Source organism: Octopus bimaculoides, chromosome 3 (assembly GCF_046866305.1).
Source record: "Octopus bimaculoides isolate indiv1 chromosome 3, ASM4686630v1, whole genome shotgun sequence".
Lineage (NCBI taxonomy): Eukaryota > Metazoa > Mollusca > Cephalopoda > Octopoda > Octopodidae > Octopus > Octopus bimaculoides.
This window is the reverse complement of record NC_142930.1, coordinates 69,003,070-69,029,538: the sequence shown is the minus strand read 5'-3', so window position 1 is coordinate 69,029,538 and position 26,469 is coordinate 69,003,070. Positions and strand designations below refer to the sequence as shown.

Below are 26,469 nucleotides of genomic sequence, written 5' to 3'. Positions count from 1 at the left end.
GCGGTGCTCCAGCATGGCCGCAGTCAAATGACTGAAACGAGTAAAGGAGTAAAGGATATATATATATATATATATATATATATATATATATATATATAGAGAGAGAGAGAGAGAGAGAGAGAGAGAGAGAGAGAGAGAGACTGAGATATGCCCTCAAACATATACATGTTTGCAATAATATTTACACATACACATATAAAGACTCCACCCATTGTAACATATCTTATGTCCACCTGTTACTCTGCACATTGCTCTGCCTATTGTCAACTAGTAACAAGTTCTTTTTCTACCTATTTCTAGGAGACATTTTATACCCAACCTTTTAACGAGTATTCTGTCTATCATCTGTTATCTAAAATATACACATGTAAAATACATTCAAATATTACAATAAATGTTAATTGCTTCAATGGAGATTTTGTTTGATTTTTAAAATTTCATTTTCAATTTTGTGCAGTTACTATTTTGTACTACATAGTTTAAAATTGTAGATTTTCCTGATGATGGTGGTGGTGGGGTGACAATGATGATGATGATGATGGCAATGATGATGATGATGGCAATGATGATGATGATCATCATGAATAACAGGTAAGTTTCGTTCAATAAGAAACAGTAAACAAGACTGATCATTAGTTTATATCAAAGATTGTTTAATTAGTTCTTTTATTATCTTCCCACTTAATCTAAGCTCTTAAATTAACAATTACAAATTCTATAGTTCCTTCTTCATCATTTTTGTCATTTTTTTTTTATTCCTTGTGTTGTGCTTTTCTTGGACCAAAAGATATTCTGTTTCACATTTACCATAACAGAAAGTTGTTTATTATTTACTTCTGTACTCTGCACAAAGCTGAAAGCTTTGAACTAGCTATCCTATGTTAGATTAGTCAGAATTTGTTGCATACACTTAAGCATTCTTCAATGTCTAAATTGCTTTCTTCTCCTTGCTCATAATTTGTTGTTTACATAAGCAAAATTGCTGTTCTGACCTTGAATACATGTCTCTTACCATGTACATTCTGTCTGATGTGGAGCCACCCCAACCAATACAGAGGTGGAGATAAAGGTGCAGAAAGGGAGATTAGTTATTATATTTAGGAGGCTATAAAGGTGATAAGTTGGTGGAGTTGTTAGCACACTGGACAAAATGCTTAGTGGTATTTCTTTCAGCTTTACTGTTTGCATTCAAATTCCATTGAGGTTAGCTTTGCCTTTCATCTTTTCAATGTTGATAAAATAAGTACCAGCTGAGCACTGAGGGTGATGTAATCAACAAAGCCTTTCCCCTAAAAAAAAAAAAAAAATCAGGCTTTGTTTGTATAACAGAAAGAAAGAAAAGGAAAATTTAGAAGGCTACACATTGATGGTTAGGACATCTTATTTCTTTATTGCCCACAAGGGGCTAAACATAGAGGGGACAAACAAGGACAGACAAAGGGATTAAGTCGATTACATCGACCCCAGTTTGTAACTGGTACTTAATTTATCTACCCTGAAAGGATGAAAGGCAAAGTTGACCTCAGCGGAATTTGAACTCTGAATGTAAAGACAGACGAAATACTGCTAAGCGTTTCGCCCGGTGTGCTACCGTTTCTGCCAGCTCGCCGCTGGTTAGGACATCTAAGCTTCAGATGAGACAAACAACATTAAAATCAAATCTGTGGCATGTTTTCTCACTGTACTTTCTTATGTGACAGAAATACCTGAACAATGGCTTAAATACTCAATGCCATAAGATACTTATTTCCTGCTGACATGATCCACAAGGCCCCTGCTATAGAGACATTCTATAAGATAATGATTATACCTTTGATACTGTTTGAAATAACTAGGAGTGAGACTGCTTCAGAGGAGAGAAAATCCTAGCGACTGATTATTCAACAACAGAAATTAACTCAAGCTAACAAGGGAGTTTTAATATGGTTTTATTACTGATAGGAATTAACAGCTAAATCTCTCTCAAATCTCATTCTACTGTCTTTTATTTAGTAGTGATATACTATAGTTTTTATTTTTGTCTTCTATCTTTTACTTATTTTTGTCATTGGACTGTGGCCATGCTGGAGGCTCTGCCTCAATGGGTTTAGTAGGAAAAATCAACCCCAGTATTTACTTTTTTAAGCCTGTTATTTAGTTGCTAAGATACAGAACTGTAAACAAACAACATTAGTTGTCAAGTGCTGGTGAAGGACAAAGACACACACACACACACACACACACACATGCACACGTACACACCTTATATAATTTGGTCCATTGTGTTTAGGGCATTTTTAGTGTAACAAACTGTCACACTGAACATAGCCATTCACCAACATTAGCTACTGATCATGATACATGATTTTTACTTGATCTACAAAATCAGTGTCTGTAGCTGGTGAAGCATAGCACAGAAACACAGTTGTCCTATGATCTGATGATGTCATTCATAAAACTCATGGCTATGTTTTCACATATATTGTTCACAAGGAGAGTTTTCTCTCAAGATAATTTCTGCAGCAAAAGTCTTTCCACATCTGAGTGTACATAAAAATATTGAATATTTAAATATAATTGTATACATGTGTGTGTATATATATATATATATATATATATATATACACACACACATGTATATATATATATATATATATATATATATATATATATATATATATATATATACATATACATATGTATACACACATATGTATGCAATTATATTTAAATATTCAATATTTTTATGTACACTCAGATGTGGAAAGACCTTTGCTGCAGAATTATGTGTATATGTATATGTGTGTATATATATATGTGTATATATATATATATATATATATATATATATATATATATATATATATATATATATATATATATATACATATATATACATATATATATATATATATATATATATATATATATATATATATATATATATATACATATAATATGTATACATGTAATATATATATATATATATATATATTACATGTATATATATTATATGTATGTATATACATCTATATGTACCTATATCTATATATATATAAAAAATATGTATATATATATATATATATATATATATATATATATATATATATGTATGTGTGTGTATATTTTATATTTATACATACACATACATACCTTACCTAACTTCTAACACAGAAGACATTGTACTGGTCTATTGTTAAGATAATGCTAGTCCTGGCTGACACCCAATCTCTGTACAATGAATTTTAACAAGCTAAAAAGAAATAAAAACTGCACACCTTGCATCATGTCAAGCTTCACACAAACCACACCCATAGACCATCGACACAATGAAAGAAAAGTACTGAAAGTAAAAAGCCACCTGAACATGTGAGAAGCAAATTTAGTTACTGTAACAAGTTGAAATCTTTGTACTCCTTGCCATTGTATGTCTAACCCGCTGCCCTAACCACTGGGTTAAAATTTATGAGCAATAAATTAGTTGTACTTCTACAATACACAAAATAGCTTAATTTTTTTTTATATAACAATTCCTAATAATATTTAATTATAAAAATACAATAGGATTTTTTTTAAACATCGAATGGCTATGGCAGTCCACCTGAGTGAAATAGGCATCAAAGGGGTCCGTAGGTAAAAAAATGGTTGAACATCACTGTGTTAAAGTGTGCAATGGGATCCTCAGGCAGACATTGGTATGGTATATATGTCACTTTACCCCATGGAAAAAGTACCAAATCTACCCGAAAATCACATTCCACCTGGTTTAATAAAAGGACACATTGGATAATGCATTCCTGGGTACACTATGTATTTTTCATCATTTATCTTTTACTTACTTGCAGCTACACATTGACCCCAGTACTTATTTTAAAGTCTGGTACTTATTCTATCAGTTTCCTTTTGCTGAACCACTAAATTATAGGATCATAAACAAACTAACACTAGTTGCCAAATATTGTACGGTAGATGGGTGGATGGAGGGACAAACACATACAGAAAGGCACACACATTCATTTATATGCATATGTATGTATGGGTAGATGGATGCATTTATGTACGTACATACATACATACATACATACATACATACATACATACATACATATGTGTGATGGACATCTATAGAGTTTCCATCTACCAAACTCATTCACAGGGCTTTGGTTGAGCTAGAGTTATAGTAGAAGACACTTGACCAAGGTGCTATGCAGTGGGACAGACCCTGAAACCAAATGCTTGCAAAGCAAACTGCTTAACTGCACAACCATGCAGGCATGGAGAAAAGAAAGGACGGCCATTGCTAGAATGCTTTTCATTAAAGGTCTGTTCAAATGAAGCTGATTTGGGGATAGACAGCAACAACAACAACAACACAGAAACTATACTTATTTCTCTTTAACAACAACAACAAAAAAATTATTCACTATTTGTAACCCATCTCCACTGTCCAGGTTACACAATATGTTCTACTTTCAGTATAGTGGTGTCTGTGTTTCCATAGAATCCACACTTCCCATGACTCACCTCAACAACAAATACTTCCAGTTACTCGTCAATAACAACAGGTCAAATCTTCTGCTACTTTAAATCAGCTAGCTGGTAGAATTAAGCCAATTATATAATAACTACCCTTTGCAGCTAATGTATTTTATCTTTAGCCCATCAAGGAAGATGGTTAAGTGGTTGATTAATACTGAAATCCCCCTGACAATAAAAATCCTACAGCACCAAGTAGTTCACAATCAGCTGTACTGACAAAGAACAGTGCCTACAACACCATGAGAAAGTCAATTGTTGTTACTGAAAAGCTTCCATCTCCTATAACAGCACTTACAATATAGTACTAACAATATAGTACTCTTTTGCTCTGCACAATCTGTGAGCCCTTTTGCCTCCTAATCTGGTCTATGTCCCTCCTCAAGAAGGTTCTCTAGTAACTTTACAAAATCCTCTTCTACTATGAAATCAAGATTTGTAAAAACCTGATTGCAAATAAAGTACCACATTTCCTGTCTACTCTTTTTTGTAGCTCCACATACACAACAAAGCCCCTTGAATCTCAGCTTCTCAATCCCACCTGGTTCATTATTACATGCTAAAAGTTATCAATGGGAAAAAAACTTCTTATTACACCAACTCACTGAAGTAACCAGAAAGATACTTCCTTATCACTCTCACTTCTGTCATCTTAACAATTATAGAGACAGCTGTAAACAACCATTTCCTTTATCACATGGGGAATCTGCCACATCTCAATAACTATCACTATAGCTTCCATAGAGCCAGATGTTCTGGAGGCTTGCTTTCCTACATAACACACAAATGGTCCCAAATCTTCGAGATTTTTGGCTCAAATGTTGTTGTTGCAATCTATGAATTTCATTCAACTATGAGAAGTTTTCTGTTAAACTATCCCATTATAAAGTGTTGATAGGATGTCCTTTAACCCCTATCTTACAGTGTCTGGTGTATCTAAGACTTCAGTTATATGTCTCCTACACTCTTCTATCTGTATATTAAGATCCTTATAGTTACTAATGACCAAACACACACTCCTGTGCATATGATACCACCTCTTCACTTCTCCTCAACATTTTACATACAGATGACATCTACATCCAACGTCACATGAACTTCTATTGCTTCCATGAGCAGGGTCTTTGGGCTTATCTGCCAATGAGGTCATGACAAATTAATCTTCTTTAACACAACTAACCTGCAGTCACTGCACATATGTAGTACACACACACACGCACACACACTTAATGCATTGCTGGATCACCACCAAAAGTACCTTCATCTTTCTGATGTAGTGTATCATATTTTTGTTTTAATTTAACTGGAAATCAGAGGTTCAATGAGGAAGTAAAATGAAACAGCTCAAGCAAGTATCAAAGTTGCATTGCAGATTCAGGGTTCAGTTTGTTCACAGCTTACAACTTTATGGTGCTTGCAAGTAGTCACACAAACATACAGTCATCATTGTCACTACCATTTACTAATCATTGTTACTGCAAAAAATCTCAACCCATTCTCTTATATATCAGAGGTAAATCATACAAAAATCCTGAAATGTTGTGATAATAATGTCTAACAAATAAATTGAACTACAAAAAAAAGTGGTAGTAATTAGGTAAATGCATTACCAGGGGCCTGACTGGTTGCTATCAGTTTGGGCTGGTTACCATCAAGATGTCATGTGTTCTAGGGCTCCATACTACTGATTGCCTCTGCAAAATAGGGATAAGAGTGGCCTGTCAGAAAAATGAGCCCCATACGGTGGAGTGGCTGTTGAATTGAGTGTTGCTGGCCATTCTCTGCAGCAATGCCATTGTGGTCATTACTGTGGGATGCAGCTGATCACACCATTTGTTCTGGGATATACAGTCTATCATCTCCTCTTCTTCCATCGTCTGCTGCTTTACCCCTCCCCATTTTTTCCTTTTCTTTCTTTTCCTTTTCTTTCTTTTCCTTTCTGATCTCTCTTTTTTCTTGTTTCTTTGTATTTAAATTTTTAAAAATTACATAAATTTATCAATCACTTATATTAATCCAATCTTTGCAAAAGTCTAATAAACTGCATCATTTTAAATCCATGTAGTAAACTTCTTATAGTAAACTTCTTGTTGTAAATTTCTTTCAAAGTTTTAGATTTGAAATAATATTTGTCAGTGTTTTTTTTTTTTAATTTAAACTAATAAATGCACTAAGCATGTAAAAATATATTATATTCATTTGCATACTTTTATTTTGATTAAATTTAGTATAAGTAAATGTCATAAGTTTTCTCATTTTAAAGTTAAACTATTATTGCAATTCTGCTAACTCATATGCAATTGTAAATTTGAAATCATTTTTAGAGGTAAAGTATATTCTTCTGTTATCTCAGTGACATAAGTTTAGGGAGTAATTAGTTTTGGAATTGGATTAGTTTACAGAACTACTGTTGGTGTAAGAAACATTTCTATAAAAATCATGCAAAATAAGGTTATTGATGTTGTACAGATATAATATATAAGATGTTGATGTTGTGTGGCTATAATATATGGGTAGTATATAAATGCTCAGAATTTGCAGTGACTTGAAAGAAATGAATTATTTTGATCTCAAAGGAATGTCTTGTTTATGCTTTATTGAATATTTATTGTTGACATAAAGGTCGCACACAAATAGTTTGAGGAAAGGTTTGAGAAGCTACATTTACTGAATTAACTATATTAGTATTGATATGTAATGTAAATGAATAATACAGGGTTAGCAAAGAGGAGTGCTGTAGATTCAATGAAATACCAACACATGCATGTGAGTGTGTGCGCGTGCGCACGCTCACACACACATACACACACACTCACATGAATATTTTATTCTCTTACTTGTTTTTCCTGAAGTAAAAACATAATTTTTTTAAAGGAAGTGCAGTTCACACTTCTTTAAACATATAGTTACATTCAGATTAAAATATTTTAAACGAGCTTCATGTTGTTCTAAATGACAAGACATGAGGCCATAACTTTCAAGTTGAAGAGACAAGAATGTGAAAAAATTCTTCTTTGTGATTCCACACCTTACATGAAGTACCTTGAGGTTGTCAAATAGCTTGCAGTATATACATGTAACTATTCAGTTTTAGATAGTGTTTTATTAAGATCGTTTGTGTAAGCCAACTTGTCAGTCATTAGGCAATTTTTCTGCAATACCTATTGCACAGAAATAGCTTATCTGTTACCCAAAATATAACATAATAAATATTGTATGATTTTATTACCTATAACAATAGATGGGAAGTACTTATTTTATTGATTCAGTGGATGCTGAAAAACTCAGTTTACTTATTATGTCATATGCTGTTTAGAGACCTTGATTGCTTTTTCTAAAAGCATCCCCACATTTTGTATATCTGAAGAAGAGAATACTCATGATACCATGTATACAGGGTATGAGGAAAATCAAAAGGGAATTAAAAGTACAATAGCTAGGCTGTTAGTCACATGTTCTCATTAACTTTTGTTTGAACTGCAAAAAAAAAAAAAACCCTTATGGTAAGACTAAGTATGTTTAAACACACACAGTGGATTATTTTGTATACTGTGTTCTGCTATGTATAATTAGTCATAGTCAACCAGTAGTATTTGAACCTATTAAACAACATTGAACATAAGTTAAAAACTGATAAACAATGAAGTTGTAGATCTTTTTAATGCACTTGTGACCAAAGAAACTTCATCTCTTAATCATGATAATGGTTTAGTAAGTGAGCTAGAAACTAGCCTAGACACCTACATTGACACTAACACCTTATAAGTGAACTCCTATAAAGAGGTTTACAAAACTGTTCAACTGAAAATAAGTGGCAGTAGGTAATGGATATAACAATGGTTATGGTCAGGGTGGTCTTAGCAGCATTATAGGCTCCTGAGCAAATCAATGCACTGGTTTCTATACTGTCTACTTATTGACAGCAAGCCACAGCATACACAGATTAGAATAGGACTCCTAGACGCTTGGGGTTCCTGGACAACTTTCCAGTATACCCCTTAGCAGCATAATAGGCCCCTGAGCAAACCAATGCACTAGGCCCTATAATATTTATTTATTGACAGTGAGTCACTGTGTACATCAATTAGAATAGAGTGCCTAGATACTTGGAGCCCTTGGGTAACTACCCAGTGTACCCCTTAGCAGCATTATAGGTCCCCGAGCGAACCAATGCACTGGACTCTTTAGTATTTATTTATTGACAGCAAGTCATGACATGTATAGATTAGAATAGGGTCTCCAGAACCTTGGAATCCTTAAGCAACTGCCCTGTGTACCCATGTCTTAAGGCAGCACTGGCTGTAGCAGACAATTGGTTGAAGCAGACCCACTATGATACTGGTTGTAATACACTTACCAGGGTTGTAACTTACCTCTGCTATAGAATGTTCAAGACAAAGCTTGATGACAGTTTACTTCTAAATAATGACTCAAGGTCTTCTATAATGAATCATATAAAAAAGAAAAATAGAAGGGGTATGATCACCCTTTAAGAGGATTAGCTTCAACAAAATGATAATTTCTGATTTTGTTCCAAAGTGACAAATTTATAATGAAAGTGTAGAATTGAAAGTACTAAACCATGTATATTATTAGTATTTATAATAATAATAATTATTATTTCGATTAGCATCTTCTTTCAAGTCTGTTTCCATTTCTTGCCAAGTGTCTTCCTGACATCTAGGGCAGAGAAACATACTGTATACATTGGTAGGCCATTAAAATAAACACACCAGATTGTTCATTTACAAAATCATGTGATCGAGAAAAGGGGGAAGACAGAGAGAAAAAATAGGAATAAAAAATAAAAAAGTAAACAAATAAAATAAAGTGGGGAAAAAAGGAAAGAAAATTCACAGCAATAATGCTCTTCTCAATATGTGTGATGAACCAGTTAAGTCAATCTTTTGCACTTCCTGCATGGATGATAAGCCAGGGAACAATCTTAAATAATTTCCAGTTCCTTTTTTCATCATTCCAAGTGCTTCTACAATTACTGGTATTGTTACTGTCTTGAGATGCCACAGCTTTTCAATTTCAATTAGCAAATTTTTATATTTTCTTATTTCTATATTGCCCACAAGGGGCTAAACATAGAGGGGACAAATAAGGAGAGACAAAGGGATTAAGTCGATTACATTGACCCCCCCCCCCCCCCCCCCCCCAGTGCGCAACTGGTACTTAATTTATTGACCCCAAAAGGATGAAAGGCAAAGTCGACCTTGGTGGAATTTGAACTCAGAACGTTAACGGCAGACGAAATACTGCTAAGCATTTCACTCAGCATGCTAATGTTTCTGCCAGCTCGCTGCTGTAATCTTTATATTTTCTGAGCTTATCAAATTCTTTTGCTGAGATATAATGGTCACAGAGTATGTTTATGTCAATCAACAAAGAAACTTTATTGTTTTGGTCCTTCACAACAATATCTGGTTTATTTGCATTGATGGTCGGTCTGTACATACTGGGAAGTCCCGAAGAATAGTTACAATTTCTCCCTCAGTTACAGCTTAAAGATGGTGCTTGTACCATTTGTCAGCAATTTTGACTTTATAATACTGGCATTATCCAATGTAGATATTGGCCAACTCTGTCGTGTCATTATTTGTACTCTACAGATGCTAAAACCTCATATCTAGAGATTAGGTGGTCCACTGTTTTTATCTTATTGTTGTAGTATCAGCACTTTGGGTCTACACCGTTTTTCATCACATTCGCTTGATAGTTCCAGATCAATAAGCTCTGACCTTAGGCAGCCAAGGTAAAGCCTTCACTTTCTGCCTTTAGCTTTGAGCTCCATAGCCACCGATGGGTGTGCTTCTGGTCTGCATCAGCTTGTTTGCTACAGGCCACATATTTGCCATGCAGAAGTTTTTGTTCCCACCTATCAACCAATTGTTTAAATGCATTTTGCTTTGCTACTGATTTCACTTTCCTTGCAACTACAGTTGCTGCTCTTCCATCATGCTGTTCAACCTGGGTATTATGCATAAAATCAGTTGAAAATTTTTTGCTCTCCTTCATAACAAAATGAAGCTCCTTATGTCTTTCATGGTTTTCAACAAGCTTTAGCATCCAGTTGTTAGATGTTTCAAGATATTTTGCCAGTCCAATTGTGTTGGTTTTGTAGGAGATTTCAAACTGGATCAAGCCTCAACCTCTTTGAGCTCTGGGTAGGTAAAGACCATCTGCATCTGCCTTTGGGTGGTGTATCTTATTGCAAGTCAGCAGATTACAGATTAACAACCGGAACTGCTAAGGAATTTATAGTTAACACCCTGTTACGTGCATTTAACTCGGATTTTAGGACTGCTCAAACTCTCCTGTAACACTCCTTCCTGATCTTCTCTTTCATACTTGCATGTTGAATGCCAGAGCCCTCATTTATTCCGAGGTATTTGTAAGTTTGTTCCTGCTCGAGTTCTTTTATGACTGTGTCAACATCCAACGCCACTGAATGTGTGGTCTCCAATTTCCCTTTCTGGAAAGTGGCCTTGGCATATTTATCGAGACCAAATTCCATCCCAATGTCATCACTGAATGCTTTCACAATACGTAGTAGTCCATCGAGCTTATTATTGTCTTTGCCATAGAGTTTTAAGTTATCCATATAAAACAAATGACTTATTTTCTTGTTGCCAATTTTATATCCATACCCTGTTCTGTTAAATTTACTTGTAGGGCTATGCAAAAAATTAAAGGTGAAAGTGAGACAGGTTGGAAAATGCAACAGTTGATATTAATATTTTTTGTGGTCAATACTCCATTAGAGTGGTATTATCATTATTATCATTACTGAAGGTGGTGAGCTGGCAGAATCATTAGCACACTAGGTATAATGCTTTGTGGAATTTCGCCTGTCTTTACATTCTAAGTTCAAATTCTGTCGAGGTCAACTTTGATTTTCATCTTTTTGGGGGTCAATAAATTAAGTACTAGTCAAGTACTGGGTTGTGACCAACTTTCTCCTCATCCAAAATTTCAGGCCTTGTACCTATAGTAGAAAGGATTATTATTATTATTATGTTTTTTTTTCTTCTTTCTTCAAATTTTCTTCCATTTCTCGCTGAGTGTTTTCCCGTACACCTAGGGCAGAGAAACTCATTGTATGCATTCCCAGTTTACACACGCAAATTCACAGGTAAAATATGTATTTAAAAAAATAAATAAATTAATAAATTAATAAATAAATAAATTCATGAATGGATGATGTTTTCATAGCGATAATGCTCTTCTCAGTACATGAGTCGTTCCAGTTAACACGATTTTTTGCACTTCCTGTAGGGATGGTAAGCCTGGTATCATTTTCAAATAGGTTTCAGTACCTTTTTTTTTATCATTCCTAGAGATCCTATAATAACTGGTACGGTAGTCGCCTTGAGGTGCCACATTTTTTCAATTTCTATTAGCAAGTCTTTATATTTACTGATCTTGTCAAATTCTTTTGCCGCTATATTATGATCGCAAGGAATACTCATGTCAACTAATAAACACATCTTCTTTGTCTGATCTTTTATAATAATATCCGATTATTATTATTATTATTATTATCCGATAAGTCAAGAGCAGTAAGGTCTGAAATCAAATCAGACTGTAGAGACATAACTAAATAACAAAGCTTCAACAACATAATGACTGGCTTATCTTCTCGCAAATTCATGATCCATGAGGAAGCAGAAAACAGAAACAGCACAACAGCAACAACAATATCATCATTATCATTATTGTTGCCATCATCATCAGCAGCAGCAGCACCACCACCACCACCACCACCAGTGGCAGTAATAACAACAGCAGCAGCACCAGTGGCAGCAATAGCAACAGCAGCAGCAGTAGCACCCTGCCACCACCGCAACCACCACCACCACCACCAGCAACAATAACAATACACTGCCATCCCCACCTACACCAACACCATCAACACTGTCACCATTGCCATCATCATTGTCATCATCATCAATAGAAGACAATTCATTGTAACCGTAGGTATATGGTTCAATATTCACTGTTGTTATAACCGTCAACACCATGCTCTCGTCAACCAACTGAGTCAGATGAACTCAGAGGATAAATTTAATATGATTCTTCTTTGCTAAGTTTTCTTTACAACCATTCACTAATTATCCATTATTAACTGAAAAGGAAACCTATTTGTTATATTTCTAAAAGATTTTTGTCAACTTTAACAATATACAAATCAAAAACGTTATATCTGTACACTGTGAGTAATAGGATAGAGAATAAGAACTATTATCTGACTTGTGAAAATAGTCACATGAATTAACACATGCATCTAAATAGTACACTGTTTGTTGACCCAGAACCAGTCTTTTTGTAAGATATTGCAACACTAAGACACCATAGTAACTCTTATCTCAATAAGTGTTGTGAATATGACACAAGCAACATAGGAAGCCAACCTAAATGCTTTATGATGTGTGGTGAATATATCTATTCTCAGTTTACAATAGATTTAACTTAGCTTTTCATCTTCCTAGGAGAACAAGTAAGTACCAGTAAGACAACTCCTCCCATGCAAAAAAATTACGTTGCGATTTTTAGTGAAATTGTTTCTTATAATTAAAAATACATCAGGATTAGAAATATACAAAACAAGTTTTAAAGTTCAGTTTACACTCCAGAGTTAGTGACAAGCTTCACAAAAAACTTTTCAATATTTCTTTTCTGCAGTGATATATCCAGTCTATGGAAACATGTTACAGTATCCTATTCCCTAGAGAGACATCCTCTGACTCTGCTAACTTTGGTGCCAGCATGGTTAAACACATGGCTTTAAGATCCATCCCACTGCATAATACCTTTGGAGTCTCCTATCATAGTATCAGGTTGACTAAACCTTTCTTCATTTGACTAACACTATGTAACATGATTGTTGTCCTTGGGTAGCAACTGTTATTTCTTATTTGCTTACGTCGAAAAAGTATGAAAAATGGCTAATATTTCCTCCACACTTTGCTTTTGTTATATTTATTCAAACCTCAAAGAATCCCTCTCAACTCAGCTATGATGCTCCTCCACTACTCCTGCTCATGATCAGAGATGTGCATATTGTCAGCACATATGTCGATGTACACAGACACACATGCATGCATATGGATGACACACATGCATACCATACATAAACATGTACATGCATATTCATATACACATACATATATGCAAATCCTTCCCACATGATTTCTATACTAATTATTCATTCCTTAACCATACTCTTATTTAAAAAAAACAATGTCTAGAAGATGCATTTTGTAAGAGCACACCTTTAATGTAAGTCTGATGACCACTCTAATGTCTAAAACTGCAAATATTATGTAAATTTTCACTTCGAATATTACATAAACTGAAGTTGCAAGCAGAGTTGGTACAGAAACAATTATAACAAATCATTAAAGATGTGTTGAAGGATTTCTTTGTCTTCTTATTATTTGGATTATAGTTTACTCTTTGCTATACCTACACAACAGTTTTACTGTTGTGAAATCAGGATTTTCTACACTTGAAGAATTTCAGTATTAATCTGGAACCTGACAGTGTTGAAAGCCCAGAACTCGGGTTGAGTGTTTCTCTGGAAATACCCTACCTTTATACTCTACAAGAACCTAAGATATATATATATATATATTTATACACACACAAAAGAATGGAGAATTATGCATTTTTGATCATCTTACACATGTTTCAGAAAGATAGGTATTACATAATTCTGTAATTTATTAATACTGCATATTAATTTATCCATATTTCATCTACAGATATTGAGAAATTAACACAAACAAATACTTCTTAAAACTCCACTACACTGAAAAGTGTGGTGAAACTTTGTCAAGTCATGGACAATAGTACCTTACATGGAAACAGGTGAGGATTATTCACAGGAAGGGCATCCAATCACAGAAAATCTGCCTTAACAAATTTCGTCTGACCCATGCAAGCATGGAAAAGTGGATATTGAAATGATGATGAAGATATATGTTTAACAACACCAAATCTGCATCACAAAGATTGAGCTTTCTTTTTATACTCATAAAATACTCCAGCCTTAATAACTGACACTCCTTCAAGCTTAAGTAAATGCAGATTAGAGCTCTACTTTGATAGAAAGGTCTCTGACTGCATAAAAAAAAGCTATCTGGCTGATTGGCAATAATTCACACACCAACATATTTTAACCACTCTCAGATAAATGTATTATTTCCTTACTCTGCCTCTACTTTAACTATCTCCCCAACTCAAAACAGCAGCAAAATAAAAAGTTGTTTCTCTTAATTCCATCATTCTTGTTTTCTCTTCATCTTGTACTAAATTGTTTTTCAGTTCTTCTTACATAAACTTCCAATCCCCAAGAATTCCCACCATTTCATTCTTCCACTACATCAATTTGAACAACTGTTCAAATTCAATATTAACTACATTTACCTCGGAGGCGCAATGGCCCAGTGATTAGGGCAGCGGACTCGCGGTCATAGGATCGTGGTTTCGATTCCCAGACAGGGCGTTGTGAGTGTTTATTGAGTGAAAACACCTAAAGCTCCACGAGGCTCCGGCAGGGGATGGTGGCAAGCCCTACTGTACTCTTTCACCACAACTTTCTCTCACTCTTACTTCCTGTTTCTGTTGTGCCTGTGATTCAAAGGGTCAGCCTTGTCACACTGTGTCACGCTGAATATCCCTGAGAACTACGTTAAGGGTACACGTGTCTGTGGAGTGCTCAGCCACTTGCACGTTAATTTCACAAGCAGGCTGTTCCGTTGATCAGATCAACTGGAACCCTCGACGTCGTAAGCGACGAAGTGCCAACATTTACCTCACCTATATTTCAAGGCCTGCGAGGATCATGTACTCTGTTTCTCTTTTAACTAAATTATTTTTAAAAATATCTAACAAACACGACCAATTTGACTATTGTTATTGCCTTATGTTTCAAAAATTGGAATGAGATGGATTGGATCACGTCAACTAAAAACAATACTAATCTACACAATCTGTAAGTTTTTTGTTGTTATCATGAATAACACTCCGTAACACATGTGTTTCTGTACTCTTATATGTTATACATGTAAAAGAGAAAGATCTCATGATAAAACAAGTTAACCATAAAAAAAATCTTGAACATTACAGATTGCTTAAACGATTTTCTAGTTATTAACTGTAAATGTGAGTGAAGAAGCTATCTGACTTTAACACAAATATATAAATAAATAAATAAAAAGTAAAAACAAAAAAATTGCGGGTAGTAGAATAATATCTGCAACACAGTTCCCTAACAACCTCTAAATATTTCTCTGCATCTCTCACTCTCTGTATTCCTCACTCTTATCTTACTATTTGGCAAAGTATCTCACTTGTGTTTGTCTTTTTCTTGCTCCTAGTCTTTGCCTACTTTTTGATGCTTTTAACACTATCAATTTAGCCATATGTATATCATACTAAATATATATAAACTGTACTAGGTTTTCTGCTGTGGTTTTCGTCTGAGAAAAAATCTCTTCATTAGAGATTGTGCTAAAAACACAATATATATTGAAGCAAGTCAAACACTGTTGCAGCAATGACTCATGAAAATGACAAATGCATTTTGACTTTCTTGAGGCTTGTCAGTGCATGCACCCATTTGTTACATGCTTAGATGAAAATTGTGCTTTTGATATATGTAGAAAACAAAGAAATAATTCATTCACTGATGTTGCTGAATGTTTGTTGCTTGTCAGGCTGTAAAAATCTTGGTGAACTCAATTAAAACTGCATTAATTTAAAATCAGTCTGTGTATCATATAGACAGAAACCACAGTATCATGCTTTTCTCGGGCAAATATTTATATTTAACATGGTACATAGATAGGTATTTCAATTTAATGTTGTTTCAGTTGCATTCACTGAGTTTTGTACAACCCAGCAAGCATTCTGCCATATCAGTGAATGTATTATTCACTGTTTTCTATATATCAAAGTGCAGATTTTTATCTAAGCAAGTGACAAATGGGTTCACAACATCGATAAGCCTTAACAAAAGGTGAACAAAATGTCTGTTGTTCTTATGAGTCACTACTACAATGATGTTTGCCTTACTTTTATATATTTTTTGTTTTTAACACATGTCTCTGAACAGAGTTTCTCTCTGACAGAAATTACAGCATCATGCCTTTCTTTCTATGGGTATATACATTTAATGTGATACACAGATAGCAATTTTAATTTAATGCTGTTTCTGTTGCTTCAACAATTGTCAATTTTGCTGTTGGATCCCAGGTTATCATGTGCCTGATATCACATTATTGAATATTGGCTCTGCTGTCCCTTGTAGATAAGCCACTACATAGAGGTATGTCCACTTTGTATCATCTGGTTCAATGCTATCTCCTGGCCCATAGGTATCTTTGGCAAAGTTGGCTCTGTTACAAGCATTTGGATCAGATTCTCTATCGAATATTATCATGATCTCGCAGCATGGCAACACCCACTTGAGTTTACAAAATGTCTCAATTGAAAAATAACACTTATCATCTGGACAATTTTTGCCTCTTCCCCTGAAATATTCATAAACTTTGATCCATCATAGGGCCCCAAACAGCACCTACTAACACACAAGCTACATGCTCTGTGCTCTCTGAAATACAAATCTCTTGTGCCCTATCTTTAGTCTATCTATGCCATCCAGATTACACCTATATTTACATTTACTCTGTAACATGGTTACTGCACATATGTAGTTTCTACTCTTCCTAACACTTGCCTAGATATCAGCAACAAAGGCTTTCAAACTTCAAGGTTTCCATTTGTACTTCTCTAAATACAACTGATTCCTCTGCTGCTCTCTGAACTCCTACAACTACTACTACTACTATCAACAATGCCTCAACACTATATCTCTTCCTACATTGAGCATGTGTGTGTGTGTGTGTGTGTGTGTGATTTCTGTTCACTGAAATGTTCACAATCTTTATAATTCTTGGTTCTTGAACTCATCTCACACGTTAATGCAGAAACTGTACTTTTTGCAGTCAGTTTCATCACTTGCACACATCGCTGATTGTCACTCCAAACACTGTTGATCTCTTTCTTATTGTCAAACACATCCTCTACCAAGACATCAGCATCTCTGCAGCTATTAGATCATCTAACTACCACCTTATATCTATTATGCAATACATATCTACGCATTATGCAAACTTCTCCCCCCCCCCCCATACACATTTTGTACATTGTAGTACCTCATATCAGCTGACTGATTGAAGCTCTACCAGTTGTTTGCAAACTATCCATGTCAGTGTATGTGTTTCATCCCCAATACATATGAGATAGTTGAGTAATCAACTTAAATCTTACTCTTAGTCAAGTCCTTCCATATAAACCACAACTAAAACTTTAACTACAAACCACCTAAGTCATTCACTCAGAGCTACACTGCAGCAGTTCAAGCAAAGAACATAGATTACATCCCTTAAAAAAAAATCACACACGCATGTGTGTGTGTGTGTGTGTTCGGGTGTTGAAATTACTACAGCTCCTATGAAAATATTATTATGGATCCTCAAAGAATCTGCAAAAAAAAAAAAAAAAAAAAGACTGCAATTGATTCTTTTTTCTCCTTCTAAAAAAGATCTCTACCACCTTTTCAGAATCATTCTTCCTTCACTTTTCAAATACAAAGGCAATGTTCCTACAGAGAAATGTTTCCTCTCCATTCTACCACATACACATGTCTAAAGCTCCTCAGTTGTTTCATGCCATTAACAATATAGCCCTGACAATGTTGTTTCTGTACCCCTCAAAGAATGTACTCAAGACTTAGCCTCTATCCTTACCAAAACACTTAATCTTTCCCTCTCACTTTCTATACAAGCATCAATTCCAATCTTTGCAAACATGCTAGTATTTTCCAAGAATGGTTACTTTTCTAACCACGCTAACTGTTGATCTCACTTCTGTTTCAAAAGTGATAGACATATTTGCTAACAACCATATTCTCTAAGACTTTGAATTCTTCTCTTTTCTTAATAAGCATTATTAACAGCTTTCATAGAGCTGAATCCACTAGAGACCAGCATTCTTTTGTCACTTAGCAGTAGATTTTATCTGCATGAAATTTAATGAAAACAAGTACTTGTTACAATTTAATTCAATATAACATTGGACCATTCCTGAAATGTGAATATCCAAACCAAAACAGCTGCCAATGAGTTTCATCTTTCTCTGGAATTGGAGGTCTCCTGTCATGTTGTACCATGTACTGATGAAGCGCACCCTAACTGGCACTCTATCAACTCTTCCTCCTATACTTCAAACAGCTTGCTTGCTGTCACCTCTGACAATACTTACCATTGTACAGATGATACCATCCTTAACCTTACTCCCAACATTCTGCACTCAAGTGGCATCCACATGCAACCTAGACACCTCATACCAAACCTGCAGAGATCTCAAAAACTCAATTATGATTGTATCTTTGAGCAATTATCAAGAAAACAATTGGCAATCTGAATTACAAGATATGAAGAGAATGTAAGAATTTTGTAGCTTACTACATGAACAATAAATTAATACAGCATTCTCCTTTAGGTCGAAATTCAAATGCTGTCAAAGGCATTACTTAGGGCCTGACAGCCAAACAAAATTCTATACCCTAATGGAACAGACAACCAAGCTTTTAAAATTAATTTCGTAAACATGAACAAATGAATAACATGCAACTAGAAACCACAAAGTAGCTAAAACTGCCAGGCCTCACTATTATTGCTTTCACTCTCATTGTCTCAATATCACAAAGATTGGCCTTCTTTAGGGCCAGAAGATACTTCAGCTTCCAACAATTACTAACTTTATACAAAGCATCCCACAATGGAATACTGTTCCCAAATCTGGAGTCAGTGCTCCTACAGCATAGATATCTTGGAGTTCGTTTAATCGTTTAACGTTCGCTTTCTATGCTAGCATGGGTTGGACTATATACAAAAAATAGACCACTTGATTGATTGGCATGAAGTCACTCACCAATACCCATACCCTGTCTCACAGACCTCGTGTTTCCTCACAATACCTTTCTACTAATGCTGCAGTGGATTCTGCTCCTCCAAGCTGGCTGAGATTATGCCACCCATACTCAGCCTCATCTGACTGACTCATCAGCCATATTGCATTCACATACCAAGTTTGCACCAATCCTTTTTCCAAGTCTTTTCTGCCAATCTTTTTAAATCCCTCTGTTCAGGTTTTATTCCTGTAGCCATTAACTTACAATTGTAAAATAACATCACTTTCATTGATTTTACTAGTTTATGATGGCCTACAAAAGCAATAGGCCCTTCAAGGTTGGTAAAAAATCAATGCAGATCTTCTTCAGTCAGTTCATTTAGAAAATTTCCAACAATTATATCAAATATGTCAAACTAAAAATAATATTCACCTCAAATCATTAAGTCAAATATTTTGTACTCATAAAGGTGTCATTTGCAAAAAGAAAAAGAAAGTCATTGATATTTTTGAAGCCTAATAACAACCAAATACATAGTATGTTGAGGAGTTTCTGCTTCTAAATTCCCTCCATAGACAACGTTTTATCTATATATTTTTACTATTTAGTTTTATTAGCAACACAAGATGTTAGAAATATGTCTTTGGAGATATAATTAATTATGCAAAAAAAAAAAAAGCAGACACAGTCTCTTTTGTACATCTTCCTCCATGTATCTAAGAATTACTCAGGTATGACTGTTTGATTCATAACACGGTTTCAGGTTCAATCCCATGGCATGGCACCTTGAGCAAGTAGTACTGTACAATAACCTTGGCTTAAACAGTGCTTTGTAAGTGAAATTTGGTGGATGTAAAACTGTATACTGTACAGAAGCCCATTTTGTGTGCGTGTGTGTGTGATCATCATCATTTAGCATCTGTTGTCCATGCTGGCATGAGTTGGATGGTTTGACCAGTGCTGGTAAGTTGATGTATGTATATGTGTATGTATGAGAAGATGCTTTTGAGTAGTGGTGTGTCACAGCTAAGCAATTCAACATGCAAAGAACAGTAGAATAAATTATTTAAGGCAGTGAGCTGGCAGAAACGTTAGCACACTGGGCGAAATGCTTAACGGTATTTCATCTGCCGTTACGTTCTGAGTTCAAATTCCGTCGAGGTCGACTTTGCCTTTCATCCTTTCGGGGTCGATAAATTAAGTACCAGTTATGCACCGGGGTTGATGTAATTGACTTAATCCCTTTGTCTGTCCTTGTTTGTCCCATCCGTGTGTAGGCCCTTGTGGGCAGTAAATAAATAAGAATAAATTATTCTACTTGAAAACAAGTACAGGTTGACATCAGAAAGGGCATCTGGCTATAGGTCACTACTAGCAGAGAAAAAGACATAAAAATGAAGATGATGATTTTATCCAGTTTCTCCAACCATCCCTTTCTTTCTAGTCAATTCCACCTCAGCAATATCTCCATCAAGATATAATCCAAGTTCTCCACACCAGAGTGACCACGATGTCCAGTTTAATTCTTACCAATTTCATCAATAAGTGAGATTCTATTTTTACACTATTCAGACATTTTTATGTAATTTTTTTCTCTTTCAGAAACAATTTGCTTTTATTCAAATAATTTGCAATTCCCAACAATGAACACATTAACTCCTGCCTAGCAATTAATCAATAAAGTCAGACAGGCTTGAATATATTTTTTCATGATGGTGTTGATTAGCTTGGTCTTCACCCAACTCACCTGAAGGCCAGGCTTTACTGATTCTTTATAAATGGTCAGTGCATCCCTGAACTGGTCGATTGAGTTGCTGAATAGGGTGGTATCATCCGCATACTCCAAGATCAGTAAGGTAGTAGTTCCAGAAGGTAATGCAAGCGACTCACTCACCTTGGTCATCAGATAACCAATGACACAGTTGAAGAGGTTAGGGTGGCTATGCAGCCCTGTCTAACCCTGCTGCTAATGGGGAATCAATCAGAGTCCTTCCCATTCACCTGCATGCAACTCTTGGCACTGCTATAGAGATGTTGAAACAAAGTGGAGATCTCATAGCTATCTGTCGCATGTACTGGTACAGACATGTTCTCTGTCTCCTGCTAGATCATCCTACCAGGGTTTTACTCTCATTTGACACAACAGCTGCAGGCTGGAAGAGGCCTCATGGCTGGACATAATTGGGGAAGATTTGCAGACTCTCAACATCACCTTGAAGGCTGGCACGAAACTGTCAGTGATGGAGAGCACTGGTGGATTTGGTTGGCTCTACACATGATGACATCTCTGGGACCACTAACTTAGAATGACCCCAGCCCCATCAAGCCAAGCCAAGGTGTTGATTAATTGATTTGGTAATTTTGAGTAGTCACATGAAATATCCTTTTCTACTCAAAGCACAAGGCCTGAAATTTTGGGTGAGGGGGCTAGTTGATTAGTTCGACCCCAGTATGCAACTGGTACTTAATTTATCAACCCCAAAAGGATGAAAGGCAAAGTCAGCCTCGGCAAAATTTGAACTCAGAACATAAAGACAGACGAAATACTGCTAAGCATTTCACCTGGCATGCTAACATTTCTACCAGCTTAGTTACATGAAATATTGAAACAGGTGTTTTCCAATCAGAAACCACTCAACCATGAAGTAAGATAGTTGTTTGTTTTCAATGACTCTATACAAATGGAGCAATGTACCTGTTGTGAGAGCACAATGATAATTTTTGGGGTATTTGTGCAGAATACAAAGCATTTACCTATATTTTGATAACACTATCAACATTTGAAATGTTTCCTAAAAGTTATTAATTTATATTTTTATTTTCAAACAACACACAAAGTGTAAGAGAACTGAATAAATAACAACTTTAAGCTATACATGAGTCACTTTATTGAAAAAAATTATTATAAAAGAAGAATCTATTTATATCATATATGTCAACTGTTGGAGTTAATTTCCTGACTAATGTTGTTAGATGTATGACTTTCAATCTGTTCAGATAAAGCAGACTCATCTGTTGAAAGTTCTGGATTTGTTTTAATTTTCCCTTCATTTACAATTGATTCATTATCAAGCCGTTCCTTTTGATCATTCTCTGAGTTGACTAGCTTTTGCCATTGGTCCAAAAAAACTCTTCTTTCCTCTCCAATACCCTCTTTCCTCCCATCATGGACTCCAGCCACTAACAAACACACTACAGCAGCATTTTGTTCAGATAGTTGTTTTGACTTTTCCCTAAATAAATCAAGGAAAATTTGGTTATCTTTGATAAAAAAAAATACAAAATAGAATATTTGAATCACACAAATCTGAAATATAAAGAAGTATTTTTAAGCTTTTTGTTATCATATTTTTGTTGAAATATACTGCTTTTGTTTAAAATAATTCTGAAAATAATGAATAACTTAATAAACTAACTTAGTCATTATTAAGCTGGTGTTTGAAACATAAATTAACATGAAATTTTGTTGGAGGGATTTAGTTGACATCACTTTAAAACAAGTTCATATAATAGGACCAAGGATGGTCTAAGATAAGTTGATATCAGAAGAGTAACTGCTTCAACATGACATATAACTAATAATATAAAGAGCATATAAAATTGTTACTTTTATATTAGTCAATACTAAATTCATAGTAAAGAAAATTAGTAACTGAGGTAATGAATTACAATGTAGAAGATACAGACTTTAAAAAAACCCAATCAAATTCAGCTTGTATATAAAATTTTGTAGGTACCTAAAACACCTACCTTATATTTAGTTGTCTTTTCATTAAGCTGACATCAAAATACATGCACCTTTAATTAGTATCCAATAAAATACACTGGAGTTTAATGACTCACAGTGTATCTAACAATTATTTCATTATAAGTTTCTACTAATTATCATTTCATTATAATGTGTTTCCTAGATAATGTTTGTTAAAAGTTAATAGTAGTAAGTTGATCATGAACAATACAAATAATGCTGTCATAATTAAACAATGTGGAGGCGCAATGGCCCAATGGTTAGGGCAGCGGACTCGCGGTCATAGGATCATGGTTTCGATTCCCAGACCGGGCGTTGTAAGTGTTTATTGAGCAAAAACACCTAAAGCTCCACGAGGCTCCGGCAGGGGATGGTGGTAAACTCTGCTGTACTCTTTCACCACAATTTTCTCTCACTCTTTCTTCCTGTTTCTGTTGTACCTATATTTCAAAGGGACCAGCCTTGTCACACTGTGTCATGCTGAATATCCCCGAGAACTACGTTATGGCTACACGTGTCTGTGGAGTGCTCAGTCACTTGCATGCTAATTTCACGAGCAGGCTGTTCCGTTGATTGGATTAACTGGAACCCTCGACGTCGTAAGCGACGGAGTGCCAACAACAACAAATTAAACAATATTAATTTAATGTAAACAATTTATACAGCAAAGAATCATGATGTTGATCATGACCATAAAACAAATTGACAGGGCTCTGATATTAAATAGTGTTAAACATTTATAGTATGCAACTTAAAAGGCTCCATTTCTCTAGGATTGGCCAAGTGATGTAGGCCCTCTGACATGACCCCAATAAGGGCCGGAAATCTATTAAGGCTGTTTGTCATTTTTTTCAATCTACAGGTAAATTTGACATGTATTTATAACTACTATGTATATATGTATACATATATATTTGGGAATACTTGGTTAGAAATATGATAATGACTATATTTGTTAGTGTTGCTGTAGCTTTTTTCCTATGTAAATAATGTTAAAGGACTTTGTAAGTCAATTTATAAAATAAGATTAAAAAACTACAATAGTAGTGAGACAATAAGATAGCCTCTACATTATCACTTAGCTTACAAAAATCTTTCTCAAACCATATATTGTCTTAAAAAAAGGACATGCATATGATCCAGGTTACCGTGTCATTGTTAAAATTGATGGTACACATGACTTGAATGCTATTGATGCAGATCTGTTTGATCAGGGGTGATTAGATACTAAACAAAAACAAATACAATGAAAGAAAATAGGCATTGGAGGAGTGATGCATACCCTGTGCACAGATAGATTTTTTCTCAAATTATAGTGTGGCTTACCATACATTGTTTACCCACGCATTTAATTGAACTGAATTAATTTTTTTTTTAACTATCACCATTATAGGTATTTACATTCCGGTGAAATTAAGAAATCGACTTGTAAATAAATGGAACCCTCAAACCCATCAGTGTATACACACACACAGTTGTGTATTTATGTAAGTATGTATATACCCACATGTGTCTACATCATGATCTATACACACACAGACAAAGGTGGCTTCATATGAAAAAGAAAGTGAACAAATAAATATAACCACTTGCTTATTGAGAAATTTGTAAGTTCAATTTTTTAAAATTTTCTTTTTGTTTTTCTTTTAAGTATCACAATTATACTCTGGTGAAATTAAGAAATCAAGTTGTAAATAAATGAAACCCTCAAATCCATCAGTGTACACACACACACACACAAACAGTTGCATATCTATGTATGTATGTACCCACACATGTCTATATGCACAGGCAACAGGTACACCATGATCTATATACATGCAGGCAAGGGTCGATTCATATGGAAAAGAAAGTGAACAAAACATGACCACTTGCTTATCAGGAAATTTGTAAGTTCAGTTGTTTATATATATATATATATACATATATATATATATACATATATATATACATATATATATATATATATATATATATATATATATATATATATATATAATTATTACAAATTAAAAGGGTAAAGGTTTATCAATTTATTAATAAATCAACAATTAATAAATTTTTACCAAGCCCTTCGGTATGTAAGCACCATTATCGGTGGAGAACTTATTTAAAATTTCATATACATTTATAAACATAATTAAGGGACCAGCAAACATTTGCTTCACCACATACCGAAGTTCAGAAATAGCAGCTAAAAAAGCTGAGACTCCAACAGATAGCATTACTTGTAACTCACAAAGGCAAAAACAAGAAGAAAAAAACAATGAAAACTAACCATTCCGAAGTTAATCGTAGACGCGTTTCTGGATTATGAGTGATAATACTCAATTTCCTTCATCAATACGATATTCCAGTAGTAAATTCGACCATGCTAGCAAACTGTGCATGCATGAACGAGTGAACATTCATGCATCGGCACAACCTGAAAGCATAACCGAATCTACCTCGGCCAGCCAGTCCACTATCCTTCCTTCAAGAAATTACCATGTGCGTCACAAGCAATACCGCAGAGAATCTGCGTTTACTAACAGGGAGTGAATAATTATTACAAATTAAAAGGGTAAAGGTTTATCAATTTATTAATTTATTAATAAATCAACAATGTTTTTGCCTTTGTGAGTTACAAGTAATGCTATCTGTTGGAGTCTCAGCTTTTTTAGCTGCTATTTCTGAACTTCGGTATGTGGTGAAGCAAATGTTTGCTGATCCCTTAATTATGTTTATATATATATATATATATATATATATATATATATATATTACAGAGGCATCAAGCTGTTAGATCAGGTTATGAAAGTTACAGAGAGGGTCATAGCCCAACTAATTAGGGAGCGAATCAATTTAGATGAGATGCAGTTTGGGTTCGTGCCAGGTAAAAGCACTACTGATGCCTTATTTCTAGTGAGACAGCTGCAGGAGAAATACCTAGCTAAGGATAAACCTCTGTACCTGGCTTTCGTTGACATGGAGAAAGCCTTTGACAGGGTCCCCCGATCCCTTATCTGGTGGTCAATGAGGAAACTTGGGATAGAAGAATGGTTAGTGAGAGCTGTGCGAGCCATGTACAGAGATGCTGCCAGTAAGGTGAGGGTTGGAAATGAGTACAGCAATGAATTCCGGGTAGAGGTAGGGGTCCACCAAGGTTCCGTCCTCAGCCCCCTCTTATTTATCATAGTCCTCCAGGCAATCACAGAGGAGTTCAAGACAGGTTGCC

General features: G+C 34.9%; 1 protein-coding gene and 1 long non-coding RNA gene across 10 annotated transcripts in view; one reads left to right on the top strand and one right to left on the bottom strand.

The window, feature by feature from the left end:
* Nucleotides 1-134: 134 nt before the first annotated feature.
* LOC149136569 (uncharacterized) lies at nucleotides 135-24,853 on the top strand. Of its 2 annotated transcripts, none has more exons than XR_016241074.1 (3): nucleotides 135-591; nucleotides 20,949-21,049; nucleotides 24,646-24,853. It is a non-coding gene; the product is annotated as an uncharacterized LOC149136569 (long non-coding RNA). The 2 variants fall into 2 exon arrangements; XR_016241073.1 differs by lacking the exon at nucleotides 135-591 and adding an exon at nucleotides 11,784-13,021.
* LOC106875714 (tRNA-dihydrouridine(20) synthase [NAD(P)+]-like) overlaps nucleotides 22,369-26,469 on the bottom strand; it is an 80,014-nt gene continuing 75,913 nt past the window's right edge. For all 8 annotated transcript variants that reach the window (XM_089349187.1, XM_089349186.1, XM_089349183.1 and 5 more), the window contains exon 15: nucleotides 22,369-22,737. In XM_089349187.1, the coding sequence (XP_089205313.1) occupies nucleotides 22,440-22,737 (298 nt within the window). In that variant the 3' untranslated portion in view covers nucleotides 22,369-22,439. The remainder of the gene's footprint in view (nucleotides 22,738-26,469) is intronic.